General features: G+C 39.1%; 1 protein-coding gene across 1 annotated transcript in view; it reads left to right on the plus strand.

The window, feature by feature from the left end:
• TBCD (tubulin folding cofactor D) overlaps window positions 1-18,070 on the plus strand; it is a 119,644-nt gene that overhangs the window by 79,488 nt on the left and 22,086 nt on the right. Inside the window, exons 24-30 of the mRNA XM_064728162.1 lie at window positions 4,768-4,799; window positions 7,041-7,103; window positions 7,511-7,587; window positions 9,766-9,847; window positions 13,464-13,582; window positions 14,327-14,418; window positions 15,290-15,430. Of these exons, the coding sequence (XP_064584232.1) occupies window positions 4,768-4,799; window positions 7,041-7,103; window positions 7,511-7,587; window positions 9,766-9,847; window positions 13,464-13,582; window positions 14,327-14,418; window positions 15,290-15,430 (606 nt within the window). The remainder of the gene's footprint in view (window positions 1-4,767; window positions 4,800-7,040; window positions 7,104-7,510; window positions 7,588-9,765; window positions 9,848-13,463; window positions 13,583-14,326; window positions 14,419-15,289; window positions 15,431-18,070) is intronic.

Here is an 18,070-nt window from a genome sequence, read left to right on the forward strand (position 1 = left end):
GGCTTCTGTTATAACTTCTAAACTCTTGGTTTATTCCATACAACCACACCCCTGCATTATAAACCCTTCACCATTTTATCAATACAGTTTTTCTGTGACAGTGTTCACAGGGGTCTGAGGATGAGGGAAGAGGATTTGACTCCATGTTTCAGAAAGCTTGATTTATTATTTTATGATATATATTATATTAAAACTATACTAAAAGAATAGAAGAAAGGATTTCATCAGAAGGCTAGCTAAGAATAGAAAAAGAAAGGATGATAACAAAGGCTTCTGGCTTGGGCAGAGAGTCTGAGCCAGCTGACTGTGATTGGCCATTAATTAGAAACAACCACATGAGACCAATCACAGATGCACCTGTTGCATTCCACAGCAGCAGATAATCATTGTTTACATTTTGTTCCTGAGGCCTCTCAATTTCTCAGGAGGAAAAATCCTAAGGAAAGGATTTTTCAGAAAATATCATGCCTACATTTCTCACTTACTTAAGGTCTATTCTTACTTACAACTATGGAAGCACAAGTTTATGATTTTATCTGTGTAACGTATTTTTACATCAATTTTTACAGATCAAACTCTTCAATGCCTGTAGAAGTTTGTGTTTTTCCCATTCTCACAGTTCAGAATATTTTTTAGCTTCCTTGTAGCCACTTCTGAGTGTGACACCAGCAGATGAGGAGTGGATGTGGCAGTGCAGGGCTGCCTGCAGGTGCTTGCAGTGCCCTTTGTGTCTCAGCAGATGCTGCTCCAAACCCTCCAGGCTCCCACCCCAGCTGGATGTGCCGGGATGTTGGGCAGCGCCTCCCACGCCGTGCCTGCGACGTGCTGCACACCCAGCCTTGCTCTGAGCTCATCCCTGGCTGTGCAGCACGTCAGCCGTGGCAGCCCAGCAGATTTAGGAGCTTGGAGGGGCAGGCAGTGGCAGTGGAAGCAGCACTCTGGGAGTTTTGGCGTTTGCAGCAGAGTTAAGGAGCCCGCAGGTGTTGACAGGTGCTGGGCAAGAGAGAAACTCAGCTCATTTCAAAGACCTTGAAGGTTGTAACTGATCTTGATGGTTTCAGGGCAAATGTGTTTCTTGGCATGCATCTGCCTAAAAGAGTTTTTTTTAAGGCATATAAGCTTAATCAGCAAAGAATTCCAGCTTTGCAACAAAGCTCATCTTAGCAGTTCCTCCAGGTTCAGAGGGTTTTATGCATCCAGGGCTCTGTGAGATCCTGCTGCACTGTCCTCTGAAGAGGTACAAGGTGAAATTCTGCTACAAACTGAAGTCACTGGGAAAGCTTTTACTTCCATAGAGCCAGGATTTCACCTGTAGCATTCTGATGCTAGAATACAACGTGGAATAGAATTTACAATAGCCTAAAACTTGGTGTTTAGTATGGTTTTATTCTCTGCATACTGAAGGGTTGGCCATGAATCTTTGTTAATCTATTCAGCTGAGCTCAGGGGTTTCCCTTTCCCCCGGGGTACCATCTGATAAAGCCATTCTGTACCTCCTAAACCCAGGGAATGTGAACCTGGGCCTTTAAAGATACCTCAGTTCTGTTTGGGACAAAGAGCTCCCAAGGAAAATGCTTGGTTGCTGTTCATGTGGAGGTGAAATATGTGTTCTCAGCTCTCCTAAAATCCAGTATTTACCACTGAATCTCTTCAGCTATTCCAGTACTTCTGACTTCAGGTTTGAATATCCGTTTATATGCTAAAAAAATATTCTGAAGTGTGGGAATGGGAAAAACAGAAACTTCTACAGACACTGAAGAGTTTGATCTGTAAAAATTGATGTAAAAACACAATACACAGATATTAAGCAGAAAAATCATAAACTTATGTTTCCGTAGTTGTAAGTAAGAATATGCCTTAAGTAAGTGAGAAAAACTGATACTTTTCAATTCTAAGCTTCAGTTACTGTTATTTTTATTATCTGAAAGAGGAATTCTGGCTTTTGCACAAAAAGCAGCAGGCTTAAAATAATTTTAAAAAATAAATCCACAAAAGTACTTTGAACTTCTTTATGCCCTGAGAACAGCATTGTCGCTGATTCTGATTCAAGGCAATGTAATTATAAAATAAATTCTGTCATTCTTAGGTCAGTAATGTCAATTCCTCAGTTCTGCAAGGGTTTATATATTTTATTTTCCACACATTCATTGTGACTCAGCCCAGGATGTTTCCAGGAGAGAAGCATTGCTGTGGAGCTGCACACAGGAGGGAATGCTCAGGAGCTTGTGGGGCCTGGGCACTGCATCAGTCAATTTGCAAATTGAATTAATAATTAAAGCTTGAAACAGGTACATCTAATAATGTGATGCAACTTATGGATGTGTCTTTGGAATAAAAAAGAAGGAATACTGACTGTACAGCAAAATTCAGAATCTCTGAATTAGGTAGATCCGTATCTTTTTAATTTAGTGAAATAGTGTGGAGTGAGATAAAGTTAATAGAAAGATGTGCATCATGTTTGACAAACCAAGCACTGACTGAGGAAAGATCTTGGATTATGATAGAATTTTTGGTTCTTAAAAGTGAAATATGCACAAGCTGTGGAAAGGGAGAACAAAACTATCTTCATTGGTGGACACACAGAGTGTCTGAGCAAGAACCAACTCAGGGAGCTTTGCAGGGGAGCACACTCAGGTCATGGTGCCACCACGAGGGACTGGATTGGAGTTTGTGCCACGTGGAAAAGTGGCTATGCAAATCCCTGTCACCTTTCTGCATTCTTGCATGGGGACAGCAATCCTCAGAGAGGCTCTGAACTGAACTGGAGCTGGTGAAACGCCAGAGGAAAGGATAGCACTCAAATTATTGCCATCAGCACAGCTTGGAGTGGCCTGACTTCCTTCTTGGCAGTGAGGAAATGGAGAGGAGCAGCCTTTGTGAGTCAGTTCTGCTTTGTAGTTGGAGCAGAGCAGTCCATATCTGAATCCCTGCATCAGCAGACTCTGCTGCACACCAAACACATTTGCAAGGTGATTATTTTATACTCATTTGCAGCAAGGTAAGGAATGGGTGAAGGCAAAATAAAGGGGAGAAGAAGTGTGGAAGAGGAAGCAAGGCTTGCCACATCAGTCACCTGCTTTTGCTGCTGTCTCCACTCCTTGCATCACTTTTTTATTTTCTAATTTAAATTTTTTAGAAGCTGGAGAGCAGACAGCATGGCAGGAAGGTGGGGTAGACAATGCACAGACCTTATCAGCATGAGGATGTAGAATCTGTGCTTGCTTCCTACAATGATAAACTGAGCTGGGATTATTAAATTAAGCCTGATCTATATTGATTGTGGAAAGCAAGAATTTCTCAATTACAGGAAGTGCTGACCTATGACAAATGAGAATATTGTGGAGTTGGCATCTCTGTGTTGGCTGAAACACCAATGAAATTGTTGAGCAGTCAGAAACCCAGAACATATTACAGAAGGGACCTCCTCGTGTGGAATGGAAAAACCTGTTTAAAATGTTCAGGCTTTTGAAGCTCATACAAAGGGATAAACTGGAGAACAAAGTTGTAAGAGCTGTTAGGATTGCTAAGCTGGCCTTCTGAGCACAGCTACTAATTTTATTGTGGGGAGGGAGGAGGAGAGGAGGGAAGAAAATGTTTAAAATAAAAAACAACAAGCAAATAAAAGAAACAAAAAACAACAAGCAAATAAACAGGTTTTTGTTGTTGCTGCCCTTGCTGGGAGTTTCTGCCAGAGCATGGACATGCAAACAGGTGATTAAGGGTTTGGCACACCTCAGGGAGGAAATATTCCAGCAGAAGTGAAGGCAGACAATGAGGAGTCGAGGGAGGAAATATCCAGAGGAAGGGGAGGTCAAAGGTTCACAAAGTGGAGCAGTGAAGCCACAGAGGGTGACACTGAGTGGAGCACCCCAGGCATTGCCTTGGGGCTGGGGATCCAGACAAGCAGCAGACTCTGCTCAGGGATCAGGAGAAGTCTCTGCCCACAGCCAGGAGAAGCCAAGGAGTGCAAACAGCCCCTGCCATCTCCAGGATGATTTTCCCTCTCCCCTCTTTCTGCCCAGTTCAGATTTTCTCCTCCCAGTGCTGTTACTGGCCAGGCTCCTGTTCAGACAGAGGCACTGGGCTGAGGTCTGAGCTGGTGAAACCATCCTTGAACTCATCTGTATTCAGGAGGGTCTGAAGTAGCTTGAGCCATTTGTTTCTCTCCTTTTTCTGATGTGTTTCATGTGGTGATAAACACAAAATCACCTGGGAGGGGCTTGAGCAGGAAAGGAGAAGGGTGGTAAATCTCACCAGGAGAGGAAACCAGTTAACATATGTGAAAATGGGAACTGGGAAGGGAAGTTTCTTCTTAGTTTTACAGAGATGATGATTTTATTTAAAAATTGCACATAGTTCTTTTTCATTTTCATTTTTCCTTTTCATTTGTGGAAATCTGAAGCTGGTAGAGTCTGTATGACTGGAAAGTCCTTTGGCCAGTCTCATGGGTTTGGAATGTTCCTGAAGCAAATGAAAAGAAAAGCAAAATGAACTTGGCAGTCTTTTTATTATTCACATTAAAGATTAGGAAGACTGGGAGTGCATTTTTGCAGGAAGAAACCTTAATATTCAGGAGAGGTTTGTATAAATCACGCTGAAGTCAAGAAAAGTTGATTTAGAAGGAAGCAGAGTTGATCAAACATAAAACTGTGGGTATTTTGTGCTCTGCTTTCGTTCTGAAATGGTTTTGAGGTGCTTTTTGCCTCACTATGGGCACTCAGGTTGCCTGTGGTGGGTTGTTCTCTGAAGGCTGTTTCTGCTTTGCAGGGGTTTGGGTGGAGAGCTGATGAGACCAGCTGGTAAGTACCACAGCTGGGCTGGGACAGCACCCGAGGTGTCCTGAGGAATTTGGCTGTTGATGTGTTCCCAGTTTGTTTTGCATGTGTTGTGTTGAATGTGTAAGTAAAGTCTGCACAGTAATTAAGAAAAGATGAACTTTGGAGGCCAATTTGGAATAGCCAATGCACTTGGAATAACTTTGTGTAAGAGCTGGAGATGGTTCTGGGCTCTGTGTGTCACTGTGTCCTTTTGCTGTTGCACACAGTGAAGTTTTTTCAGGGTTGAACTGTCTTCCTTCAGTGATTTACTCCAGTTTCTCTCCAGAATTTCCAATTTCTCTCCAGAAGAGATATAATCTGCACTTTTAGACAGAAGCCATGGTGGAAATCATGATTTTATCATAACATGTGTACACAGAAGTGAAGCACAAAGACCATATAAACAACAGTCTGTGAGGAGTGTGGCACCACAGAAAAGATGGATTTGGAAGGTTGTTATAAGCTGAAAAAAGGAAGGGTGTTGCAGGAAGAGGAAGGCTGGGTGGATGAGGAAATGGTGCGAGCTTGGTTTCCTGCTTGTGAGTTGAATGAAGGAAGTGCTGCAGAGCACATCCAGCTTGGAAGATCTGAAACCATCCAGACCTCATGGGTGAAAGAGCTCCAGCACTGAGGTGGAAGAAAAGGAGGATTTGAGTGAGATTTGACACAAAAAGCAAACTGAAGGAATAGGTTTTTGTGATATGTTCTGGCTTTTAAGCAGCTGAACATTTCATGGTTTTGGAGAAATACAAATGGCAGCATTTTGGCATGATACAAGTGTGTAGGTGGAATGAGAGAAGAATTGAAAATGTTCCACAAATTGCCTGCATGTCTAATGAAGATGATGGTCTCAACCACAACAGAGCACAAAGAAGTGCAGAGAGCTGAGGAGGAACCCCACAAGACTTGGGTTTAGTCACATTGCACTTGTCTGTGAATAAATATTAGCTCAGAGAAGCTGACACACAGTGCTGAGAGGATTCTGTGTGGCATTGCCATGGTGAGGAGTGAGTTCAGGAGTAGATTTGGAGCCCAGTAAGTTGATTCTAAATGGAGGTGATGAGCTGTGTGCAGAGCCCAGAGGAAGAATCAAAAATCAGGTTGTGGGAGGAGAGGAAAACAAAACAATGGCATTATTTTATATTGCACCTTCTTCTGTGCTTTCCCTCCTCTCCACCAACTCTAAAGCAGCCAGGCAGTGACATGGAGCTGGACCAATCTCATTTATTTGAACTGAACCCCAGGAGATGAAAGATAATGGTATTCCCCAATTGCTGAGTTTTCATTTGAGCAATACAACCTGTCGGACAGAAAATTTGCAGTGTTTACTGTGCTAATCTCCATTCCCCAAAAAACCCCCTCAAAACATTAAAAAAAATACAGTTCTCAAAGTGGTTTTGTAAACATTAGAACTCTCCTAAGTTCATAGATTAAATTTGCAGTGTTTACCTCCATTCCCGAAAACAACCTGAAAACCTTTTAAAAAAATACAATTCTCAAAGTAGGTTTGTAAGCATTACAACTTTAATAAGTTCATAGATTAAATTTGCAGTGTTTACTGTGCTAATTTCCATTCCCCAAAAAATCCTCCAAACCTTTTAAAAAATACAATTCACAAAGTGGGTTTGTAAGCAGTACAACTCTAATTTCATAGATTGAAAATAATAAGGGCTTTATTATGAAAAGGATGTGCTCATATATTCCAAGTATCAAAGGAAATAAAGTTGCATCCAGTTTCATAGCTCCCAGCTGTGTGCAGTGCACAAATGCCACTCCTTGGAGGTTCAAAAACAATGTGAATAAGAGGTAGGAAAACCTGTCATGTATATTTGAATAGTTTTTAGTGGCTGTAGTATTATCCCTGTCTCAGTTGGTTTATTATCACTGATGCTGCACTGCCATTTCTGGGCTGTATAATAAAAAAAAGTGGCTGGTATGTGTGTGCACACCTTGAATGGCAGAGAAAACATCCCCCAAACAAGGGATTTGCAGGAATGATGGGACCAACTCATGTCAGAGGACAGTTACTGCATCACTGTGATTTTTGTACAAATGTAATTTCCTTCCAGTTTTTAATCTCCCTTAGTTTGAATATCTTTTAGCAAATAGTCTTCAATTTAAAATTAATGCTAATGTAAACTCCTGTGGTTGTCTCTTCGACATTGCTACAATTTCTCTTTACTGGGGGGTATTTATCTTGTTATCAAACTTATTTTCTTACAGTCTGCACTTTAATTGAGAAGTTGTCACTATCAAAAATGCCGTTTAGAGGAGATCCAATAATCAGTAAGTCATATTTTAAATAACCTTCAATGACTTGTGGTAACTACTCACTAAATTAAAGTATTAAGAAATTATGCTTTTCAAAATTAATGGGGTTGGGTGGTCTAACACATTAAAAAAAAAACCCAAAAAGAGACAAATACTGCAGCAGATGCTGATGCAATTTGAAGATTTGGTTTTTAGCTGTTGACAGTAAATAAAATGTGCAGTACTCAGCATCACAAGTCATGGGTGCTCACTGTGGACATGGTAATCCAGACTGGAGCAGCTCTACTGGGAATCACAGCCTTGCTTAGTTTGGAAAACCAAGGACACAGGTTGATCTGTGTAATTGCTGGTCTATGGAAAAATTAAATAGAGAATATTGAAGTTCAGAAAGTAAGAAAAATTTGTGTTCCTTGCTGTTGCAGGTGGTTGGCAGTGGTTGATCAATGACAGCCTGAGACATCTCACCCTTGTTTCCAGTGCTGCACGACAGCACATAAAGGTACAACAATTTCTCCTCCTTCATGTGGTCACATTAAATACAAAATTAGAATTTCTTTTGCTTTCCTTTGGTGGATTATCCATGGGATCTTACTGGTTCTTGAATGCGTGTTTCTTAGATGTGTGAGAAGAGGTGTTGTAAAAGTGTATTTTGAATTCCTCAAGATTCCAGTGGACCTTTCTGATTAATACATGGGCAGTTATCCCAAAGGTTGTTCCTGTCTGTACCTCTGGACAGGCTGATGTGCTGGAAGCTGCTCTGTAGTTATATTTAGAGATTGTTTTGCTTCTGTTTGGCGTACCTATAATATATGTGATTTCAGAGAACTCTTGTGAGAGTTAAAAATGCTCTGGATGATGTCCACAGGTACTCTGTGAGCATTGCTGTGAGTTACCAGAGTTACTCAGGACAAGCTGCTTAAATTTTCCATTAAACTCTGCTGCAAATCCTTTTCCTGTGCTCTCAGACTGCTCTGATTGTGAATATTAAATCCATTGATGGATGTGGCTCATGCTGTTTTATTTACATCATCTTAACACCTCCAGTTGTTCACCTTAATTTTCCCAAGAAATCCCATGGCAGTTTGATCTCTGCTGAATTATAAAGGCAATTTCTGTCTGCCCTGCTAGAGCTTACAGACAATCTGAATTTAACACACTCTGTTCATTGTGTTAGGTGTTAGTAATAAGATAAAAAGACATTTCAGGTATCTCACACCTCATCTTTTCAAGCTTTCCTTGGGACAGGACACAGAGAAGAATGGAGTTGTGTCCAAATCACTGAAGGAAATTTTAAAAAGAAATTTGAATTCTTAGGATATTCTTTTGGCATTAACAATTTATTCCAAGTGCTGGTATGTCTTATAACTGGAACTTCTAAACCAAAAGCTTAAGAGAATTAATTATAGGCTGTAGGGAATTTTAACTTGTTTGCTAAACATTACTTAAAGCCAAACAAAGTGTATTTAGTAAATGGCAATTCTCACTCATTTCTGCTTCTGTTTTAGAGAGAAATAATTGTAAAGGCAATGCTTAAGGTTTTGCAAAGTAATCTCTTTTTTTTCTGACATACAGTATTCTCTTCCAGTTTAACTTCATACATTTAAGGTGAAAAACATTTCATTTAGAAAGTGAAATATCTGAGCAATCTGGTATGGTCCCAGGCATCCCTGCCCATGGCAGAGGTTGGATAATTTGGCCTTTAAAGGTCCCTGATCTGCAGCAGTTGGATAATTCTGCATATTTTGTTACTATTATCCCTGTGGTAGTTAGAATATTGTTTAGGTGAGTGCTGGTTTTCTTTCAAGTCCTTGATTTTGCTTGGAGAACTTGTCTGAGGTGTCTTTGAGGGCAGAATGAATCAGCTGGGCAGGATTTCTGTGTTACAGCTGAGATTTCTTGTACCTGGAGAACATGAGTGCTAATAGGTATTGTTGCTGTTAACATGAAGTGAACAATGCAACTTTTGTGTGCTTTCAAATTTATTATAATTTTGGGTAACATTATCAGCTGAAAAGTATAATTCAGCCATAAATTCCTTCTATTGTGTATTCTATTAAATTCTATTCTGTTACATATTCTATTCTGTGCTTTCTGAAATAGCAGCTGAGTTATTTTGTGTTCTGTATCAGTAACTGAAACTTCTCCAAGAATGAGGAGACTCAGTTATGATACACAACCATGATCCTTTTCTAAGCCAATTAACATTAGGACACAAAGCCTGTGATCCTGGATGTTTGGGCTTTTTTGTTTATTACCTTCAGCCCATTTTCTTTTCTGTGTTTCCTTTCTGTAGCTCCCTGGGGAAATAGGGTTTGTTTCTTATCAATCTGATATCAGTATATGGATGTATATGAAATAAGATGAAATAATGACTTGTGTGTTTTGTTTGTGATGCTCTGTCATCCTGGAGGTCTTTTATCTGAACTGAAAATACATTTCATACATTACTGTTCCTGTTTTAAATGCTAATTTAGCTTACTGGTCATATTGAAAGAATAAGATTAAAATCTATTTTTTCCTTACATAAGTTTCCTTACTAAACCAGTATTGGGAAGAAATAATAAGAAAGAAAATGCCAGTATCTGAAAAGAATTTTTTATTTTTAAATCTACTTTATTTTTCCTTAAAAATTCTAAGATATGAGGTGAGTAAATGCATTTCTGTGCCTTTGTTGCAGGAGTCTGCAGTGTCTGCACTGGCTGCTCTGTGCAATGAATTTTACATCAACGAGAGGGGAGAAGCTGATCCAGCTCTGCAGGGTAATGATTCATGTTAAACACAGAGGCACAGAGTGCTGGGCTGGACAAAACTTGCACTTGGAGGGATTGTACAGAACAAGGAGGGGCAGCACTGGTTTTCAAACAGCTTAAAATTCATCAGGAAAAAATAACTGACTGCTGAAAGTTGTCTGAAAAATGACAACTGGAAGTGTAGGAAATGTTTCATTTCCTCCATAAATGCTGGCTTTAGACTGGAGGTGAGCAGAAGGTACCACAATAATGAGGCAAATTTATGTTGCTTTTCTGTTCCATACTGTAAAACAAAAAAACAATGATTGTTCATTTCTAAAATCCTAAAATTTAACAAAGTGAATCCTTTCCACATCCTATTTTAATAAACTCTGCCAGAGATCATGGCTGATTTACAGGAGAGTTGCTAAGGGATAAGAAAAGGATAGAAAAGGACAGCCAGAGTTCTGGTAAATGTGCATGTGAGAGCTCAAGTGTTTGTGTTGGGATCAGCAGTACAGGAGGAGGCTTAAACTTCTCTTAGGGCTGTATGAATCAGCATCTTTGTTTATACTGCTTTTATACTTTATTTATGCTGCTTTTCTTGTACCTGTCTTCCTCTCAAGGATCAGATTGTTCAATGTCCATCAGAGACAAATTGCTGGATTGTACAGATAAATATTTTAAGAATAACAACATTTATATTTTTGTTTTTCTAAATATGACTGCAAACTTATATATACTCAATAAAATATTGATTTTTTTTTTCTATTTTTTGCCATTATTAAATCAGGTAACAAAATACCTATTATTTATTTGTCTTAGAGTTGTTCCCAAAATGATGTTGATATTGATCACACATGTATTTACATACAGTCCATGCCCCAAAGACATTAGGGCTGAACTATAAAAGCAACCTATTTTGATTTGAAAATACTTTATACAGTGCTAAATCTTTACATTTTTGTCAAAAAAACCCCAAATAAACCCCAACCCTAAAATGGCCCTTTCCCTGCTGGAGTTTGGCCCTGCCTGCCAGGTTCTTTGTGGGCAGCATGGGAAGATGTGATCTGGTCCCAGGGCAGATAAAATCCCCACAAGCTCAGGAAAGGTTCATGTGTAAAACCAGAACGTGCTGGGCAGGAGGAGGCAATGCTGAGTCAAAGCAAACAAACTAAAAATGAGTTGAAAAGGTGATAGGGCAAATTTAATGTCAGGATGAAGTTTCAAGTTTCTGTGAAAGTGGACTGGAAAGCTCAGGCAGGTGCCCAGGTCAGGAAGGAGAAGGGATCTGCTGGAAGTACAGGCTGCAGATGTTCTTGCTTTATTCATTTAGAATCCTCATGTTTTTTCCTGGATTTGAGGTTTACTTTTCAAATGCCTTGTGCTTGGAGGGACCATGGCAATGTGGCTGTGATGGTCTAGGGATACAATTAGGGCAAATTTGTAGACACAGATAAAATTTGTCATGGGATTTCTGAAGTAGAATTGTGAATTGACAATTTTCCTGTTCTAGAAAACTCTCTGGTCAGCTCCATCTTGAGTACCCTTTTATTTGGTCTTGGCTGCACTGGACCCTGCTCCACACATGATAACAGAAGTGGCATTACATATGCAAGAATCTTTTAAAAAAACAAACCAAAAAAAGTGTATTTTATCTCTGTATCCATAAAACTTACAAATTTCATGTCTGTTGTGGGATTGAAATCCAGTAGTAAAAGTCCTTCCAGAGTGTGTGATGGATGTTGGTGTGAGTGGAAGCTGCAGTGCAGGAGAAATTCAGCACAGGGCAGGTGCCTTAGATAAATCAGTTAAAGCAGGTCTGGACATGATCAAGGGCATTAGGGGAAAAAGAACCCAAACATTTTTGGTAAAATTTAACCAGAGTTTCACTGTGGCTTGATGATTAAAATGAAAGCACCAATCAAGGGTGCTTTAGCAGTTTGACATTCTGAATCTGTCCTTATAAGGCTGCAGTCTTATTGAATCTCTGCTTTTGCCTCTGTTTGTTTTGACCTTCTCTTAGTGTTTTCCTGTGTGTTCTGGTTTGGTTTTGCTGACTTTCTCTTTTAATATCCTTTCAGGATGGGTTGTGTGGAATTAATATTGTAGGCGCTTCATAGGCCCTGTTGGTTTATGAAGCTGAAGGCTCTTAGAGGAATATTAACATTTGCATTACACTTTGCACCATAATTACTGAGTGGTTATAAGTAAAGAGCTGTTTTTGCTCATTGCTGTGTCATTTGGTTAAAATGTCAATCTTAAATTTCCATCACTCAGAGTGGAAACTGTCCCAGCCTCACTGTTCAAGATCTTCTTGCTGTCACAGCAAACACTGCATCTTCCTGTGGCCCCAGGACTCCTAACACCCTGGTGGTTTGGAAAGTTTTAAATAAATGTGCTTATCTGGAGGTGTTGCTCACCTCTGGCCAGGGAGCTGGGCTGCTGATGGGAGGGACAAGCTGGGGCCTGTCCATTGCATTGGGGTTTAAAAAAACAGCCATGAATTATGATGAATGGGGAGTTTCTTATGGCAATTCTTCTTTCTTCCTCTAGCAAATATTGCTCAATCATTCCAGCCTTAGATTACAGTAAGCACTGGCACAATTATGTAATCTTCCCCGGATCTCTGGTTCTTTTTCTTGGAGGATTAAAAAGTGTCTGTGCAGTAAGGGGATTGATAAGACCACCTTGCTCCTGTCTGAATCAGAGCTGTGTTTATTGCAGCTGGCTTGGAGAAGCTTTTCTGGAGTACTTTGGTTTTCTCTACATTTTACAGGAGAGTTTAATGTGAAAAATTGGGTAAAGGAAGTATTGGCTGTAGGCCTGAGATAAGGCTGCAGCAGCAATGTGAACCTGTTTCTAACTTTTCCTCTTTTATTTTTTCCTACACCCTCATTTTCTCCTTGCTACCACTTTACATGTTTGCTGAGGCTCTTTTTTCCATGCCTAGCTGGGTTTATTCTGTGTTTATTCTTGTGCCTTTTGACTCTGCTGCTGTTTGTGGGGTCACTGTCCCCACTGTGTCCTGTGCCAGCACACAGAACCAAAGGTGGAATTTCTTCCTGAGCTTTCCCCTCCAAAACACCCAACTTCATTTATGAAAAATGATCTGAAATTATCTCACTGCTTATGTATGATCTGTGTGTGTGCTAAAACAGGACTCCAGTCAGGAGTTTTCTGAGGGAAAACTGTTAAAATAACTGGTATTTACAAACCTGGGGATCTCCTGCCTAACACAGAACACTTATCCAGTGATAAAAGATGGAGACTATAAATATAAAAAGAACTTGCTCCCCTGTGCTTAGCCAGAAATTTGTGCTTAAACTTATTAGTTGGATGTCTAAAACTTGATAAATCTTTGAGAAGTTTGTCTTTTCTCTCTCTGAAGTAATAGGCTTAGTATAAATATAAAGTCAGATTTTTAGACAGAAAATATGAATTCATTCATGTAAAAGTGAATGTCTTAAATTTTTTATCCTTTTCCTGTCGAAAATTAAGATATTCAACCTTTTAGTTTAAGAAATTACAAAAATTTCCAGCTGCTTTGTTTAGGGGATCTTTTCCTTGTTTTCTTTCCTTAGCCAAATATGAAATTTTAACGATGTGGTGGTTGCTTTTCACTCTGCAATTGTATTTTTTCCAGATGAGCTGGTGACACAGTACGTTTCAGAACTACAAAACTCAGAGGAAATGATTCGTTGTGGCTTTTCACGAGCTCTTGGGGCCCTTCCAAGATTTCTGCTGAAGGGCAGGCTCCAGCAGGTGAGAAAGCAGGATCATTGTAATGAATGAGTGAAACCTGTGACAGTAATCAAATTAATAATAATGATCATAATTAAAGGTCTTTGTCAAAGGGGTTTGAATGCTAATGCACAGAAAATCATCAGGAGTTGAGTTTGCCATAGTTTCTGATAATTAATGTTTAATCCTGCTTTAGTGGTGTGAGTGGAAAGCCAGAGGTTGAATTAACCCTTTGCTATGGGATATTGGTCCAAGGGAGGAGAGAGGAGGGAAGAGAGATTTGCTACAGGGATTGAACTGAAACCCCTAGAGAAACTGAGATATGAAGCCACAAAGTGAAATAGAAATATAGATTTAGAAAATAGATTTTAGCTTTTAGTAGAAACTTATACCTAAATGCCTTGAGGATCTAAAAAGCTGCAGCAGAGAGCAGAGGCCTTTTTGCCCTTAGGCACAATTCCACAAAATAGAAGTGGTGTTTCCATAAGGTTACCCTGCCCCAGACAAAATGCAAACTTTGCCTGTTGTTCACATTTTTTTATATATATTGCTCCCATAAACAAGAACTGATAGAAATACATCTGAATTTCTGAGTAATACTCTGGTGATGTGTAAAACCTTACAGGCCTCTCCTGGTGACTATCCAAACTCTGCTGCCTGCTTGGTTCCTTCATACAGGATTGAACTCATTTTACTATGATATCTAAATTTAACATAGTGAAAAATGCTTTGGGTTTATATATCTCAATCTTTGTATTTTTTCAGGTTTTGGAAGGCCTAAAAAAAGTTACAATAATTTCCCCTGAAGATGTGAGCTTTGCTGAAGCCAGGAGAGATGCCTTAATAGCAATTGCAAAGTATGTTTCTCACCCCTGCTTGTGTCTAATTTTAAATCTTTCTGTAGAAGTTTTCTCCATTCTGCTGAGAGCTGGGAGCATGAATGTTAAAATCACTTACACACATCTTGACTGCATATCCATTACTCAGTTTATTTTTAATTCAGGGAATTACCACACACCTGACTATGGACTTCAGCTCTGATAGTGCTGTCAGGTTTTTATCAGTTAACTGTCTACCTAGAGTGTATTTTAGTGTTTGCTTTTCTCATGGGCTGCAATTTAATGAGCTTTACTGAGGAGGAAGAATATATGTTGTTCCACAATCTTAAAAACATTTAATTGATTTAAAGAAATTGTGCCTTTTATTTAAAGCAATATTTTCTATGTTGAATGTCACAGAGCAGTTAATGGTATACATAAATATTTTATGCTCTTAAACTCTTACACTGCTAGAAACCCTATGTCTTCTAGGTAAAAAAGTTTAATATCACGTTCAGTTCACATTGTGTTGGCCTTTTGCTCTTTTTGGTGACTTTATTTTAAGGGGAGTTCAGGGACTAACAGATACTGAAGCAAATTCATTTTTGTAGTGTTATAGGTGTGAAAGCTTTTTGGAGTACTTTGATTTTCTCTACATTTTATAGGAGAATTTAATGTGAAAAAACAAGTAAAGGAAGTAAAACAACCTAATTCCCTGCTGAGATCTTAACTTTTCCAGAGTTCCTTTGAACCCAAACGCTGCTCAGAACTCCTCATGTTAAATTCAGCACAGAAATATTCCTCATTCCATCTGCAGTGGACATTACAGGTGTTGTGAATTTAATTAACCAACATAACAAAGCTTGCTCTTAATTGCCTCCCATCCCTTCTTTTCCTCTTTTTTTTGCAGGGTTTGCCAGACAGTGGGAGTGAAGGGAGATGGATGCCAGCAGGAGTTTGTGTGCAGGGATAATGTTGATCAGATTTATGCCACGCTGCTCACCGGTGTCACCGACTACACCACCGACAGCCGGGGGGACGTTGGAGGATGGTAAGGTGGGGCCCAATCCAGGCCAATGAAAAGCTGATGTGGTTTTAAAACCTCTTAGAAACAAGAGCTCCAAGCCTTTGGAGTTTGGAGATTTGGAGATTCAAGCCTAGGTAGGAATTAGGAATGCACAGCAGGAAGAGAGGTAGAAAGTGAAAGGCGAAGCTGACAAGTTTTATTGTCCTTCCTCAAAAATTTGGAATATGGGGATTGATATGTTCAAAACGGAATTTAAGCCTTTTTCTGGTTCTGTGGGTGACATTAATTCCATTTGGTGACTACCAGGAATGTATTCAGTTGTAAAACAGGGATTTAAAACATTATTTCTCTTTATTTGAAACAACACATTTGGTCCTGCCTGATCTCTCCTGCTGCACGTTGCTGTTGTGGGGATTTTTTGCCAGGAGAGGGAGCAGCTGCATAACGTGTTGAGAGGGATAAAAACTCTCAATTGTGCTGCAGCATCACCAAATCTTTTGTGAGTTCAGAGTTTCAATGATTTCAGATATGATGCTGCAAGAATAAATCATAAATCTATAGGAATACGTCTGCTGATGGGAAATCTGTAGCATAAGTAGATTAATAAATTTAGTAACTTAATAAGATTAATAAGGTTTTAGTAATATTAAGTCTATAGCAGTCTTATTTTCATGGCATTCCTCAGTCTTCCAGGTCCCCCGAATATACAAAGATTCAGTGTGTGACATTGCATTCCTCTGAATGCTCTGTATTCCCTCAGTGACAGTGATCTGGAAAGGCAGATTTCAAATTTCAGAATTCCTGACTGTACAGGCTCATGTCCTTCTTTGGGTTTGTGTTTCATTTCCAAAGCTCTAACTGGGCATGTGTCAGCACTTACTGATTGTAAATTCCTGCCAGTTTTGAATGGGAGAGATCATGAAGAGCTCATGTTATTCATGCCATTCTGTGGAATTACACAGCATAGGAATATGGATGTTAAAACCAAACATTCTCCTGTCAGGGTGCTTTGCTGCACCTATTTATGAGCAAAATGTGCCCTGCCTGAAGTACTACTTGTTAATAAAAAACATTAAATTATCCTAATTCAGGAACAAGTCCAGTATCTGCAAATTTAAAATACTTTTGATGCTGTGTAGAAGCCTCAGAGCAGTAACACTCAGTAGAGAGAAGCCATGAACTCTGTAAATGAATGTGACAGAGTAATTTTATTTGTCTTTTATTTATTAGCAGTTGATTTTGAGTAAAATGCTGGTTTTGAAAAGGCTGCTTGATTTTATTGTCTGAATCCATAATTTAATGTGAAATGTGCAACTATATGTTGCTTTTAGAGATGAAGACTCAGCCTTGGGTGATTATTTTAGATATGAAGAATCAGTCTTGTTTTTAGCTGTGGATGATAGTGTTTGTGTATGGTAATGAAGTGGTAAAATACCTGTATTTGACCTGTCTGGCAGCTGCATGAATTATCTCAGGATACAGAGATGTGTGTTCAGATTCAAAAGCGCTTTGAGCACCAGATACTTTTTTTTTGAGCTTCTTTGGGCAATTCCAGCCACAATCAAGTTAAGAAACATGTAAATCAGAGGGGGAAGGGGGATCCTTTCTCATGGCAAGCTCTTGGCTGCTGAAGGTTTTGTGGCCTCTCTAATATCAGTGCTTTCTCATTCTGTTTCTTCTAAACCAGTGAATAAGATGGAAAGATATGGAGAGAAATGCTGTTTCTCTGGAGAGACTTTGTCTTTTTTGTGTAATTTCTGTTTTTCTTTAATAGAGTCGTGGGAAAGTTTCACCAGCTTCACTCTGCATATGCAAACTTTACCTTTCTTTTGACAGATTGTTTGCTGGGACATGTCTGATCTGTCTACAGGTGGTAGACATGAATATCTAAGTCAGATATGATACAAAAAACTAGTAAAACATAACCTTGATGAAAGACTGCCAGACTTGTTTTAAGCTGCTTTGGAAAAAATGATGTAATTTACCTTTTTTACCATTATAACAAATGTCCCACCCAGTTTTAGATTGCACCTGCAAGTTGTTTTGGAAATCAGCAAGAGGAGTATTTCTTCTCATAGAAGGCTGCTTGGTCTTTTCAAATAGGTTTTTTTTTCATTTTTTAAAAAATTATTACTGAGAAGGGATGACATTATTCTGAGTTACTAATGTAATGAACATGCTGGGCCTGGTCTTGTGCAGGGTCATGTCACCCACTGAGGTAGTGCCCTTGTCTTCAGTTTTTTAAAAACTCATGGATTGACAAGACACGGTTTAAAACAGCCATACTGATGATTTTTTAAATTAAAATTACACTTTTAGAAAATTAGACATTTTGAAGGGACAAGATCATTATCTAGACAAGACTCACTTCAAGCACAACTTAGTATTGCTTTGGTCAAACTTTTCATGAAATTAATTATTGCTTAGCATAGAGATTTAAGCCACTCTGAGTCACAACTTGTTTTTAATGCTGGAAATATTAAGCTTGAAAATTTACAGGAATGTGACTCTCAAAATGTGGGTTGACCTTTTCAAAAAATAATTTGAAGCAGACAGAGCACTTAAGTTTAAATACATCTACTTGCACATGAGATATTACTAATCATTATCGAAATATTACTAATCATTATCAGTTTTAACCTTCTTAAAATAAAGAATAAGGCT

The sequence above is a fragment of the Zonotrichia leucophrys genome, chromosome 18 (assembly GCF_028769735.1).
Source record: "Zonotrichia leucophrys gambelii isolate GWCS_2022_RI chromosome 18, RI_Zleu_2.0, whole genome shotgun sequence".
Classification (NCBI taxonomy): domain Eukaryota; kingdom Metazoa; phylum Chordata; class Aves; order Passeriformes; family Passerellidae; genus Zonotrichia; species Zonotrichia leucophrys.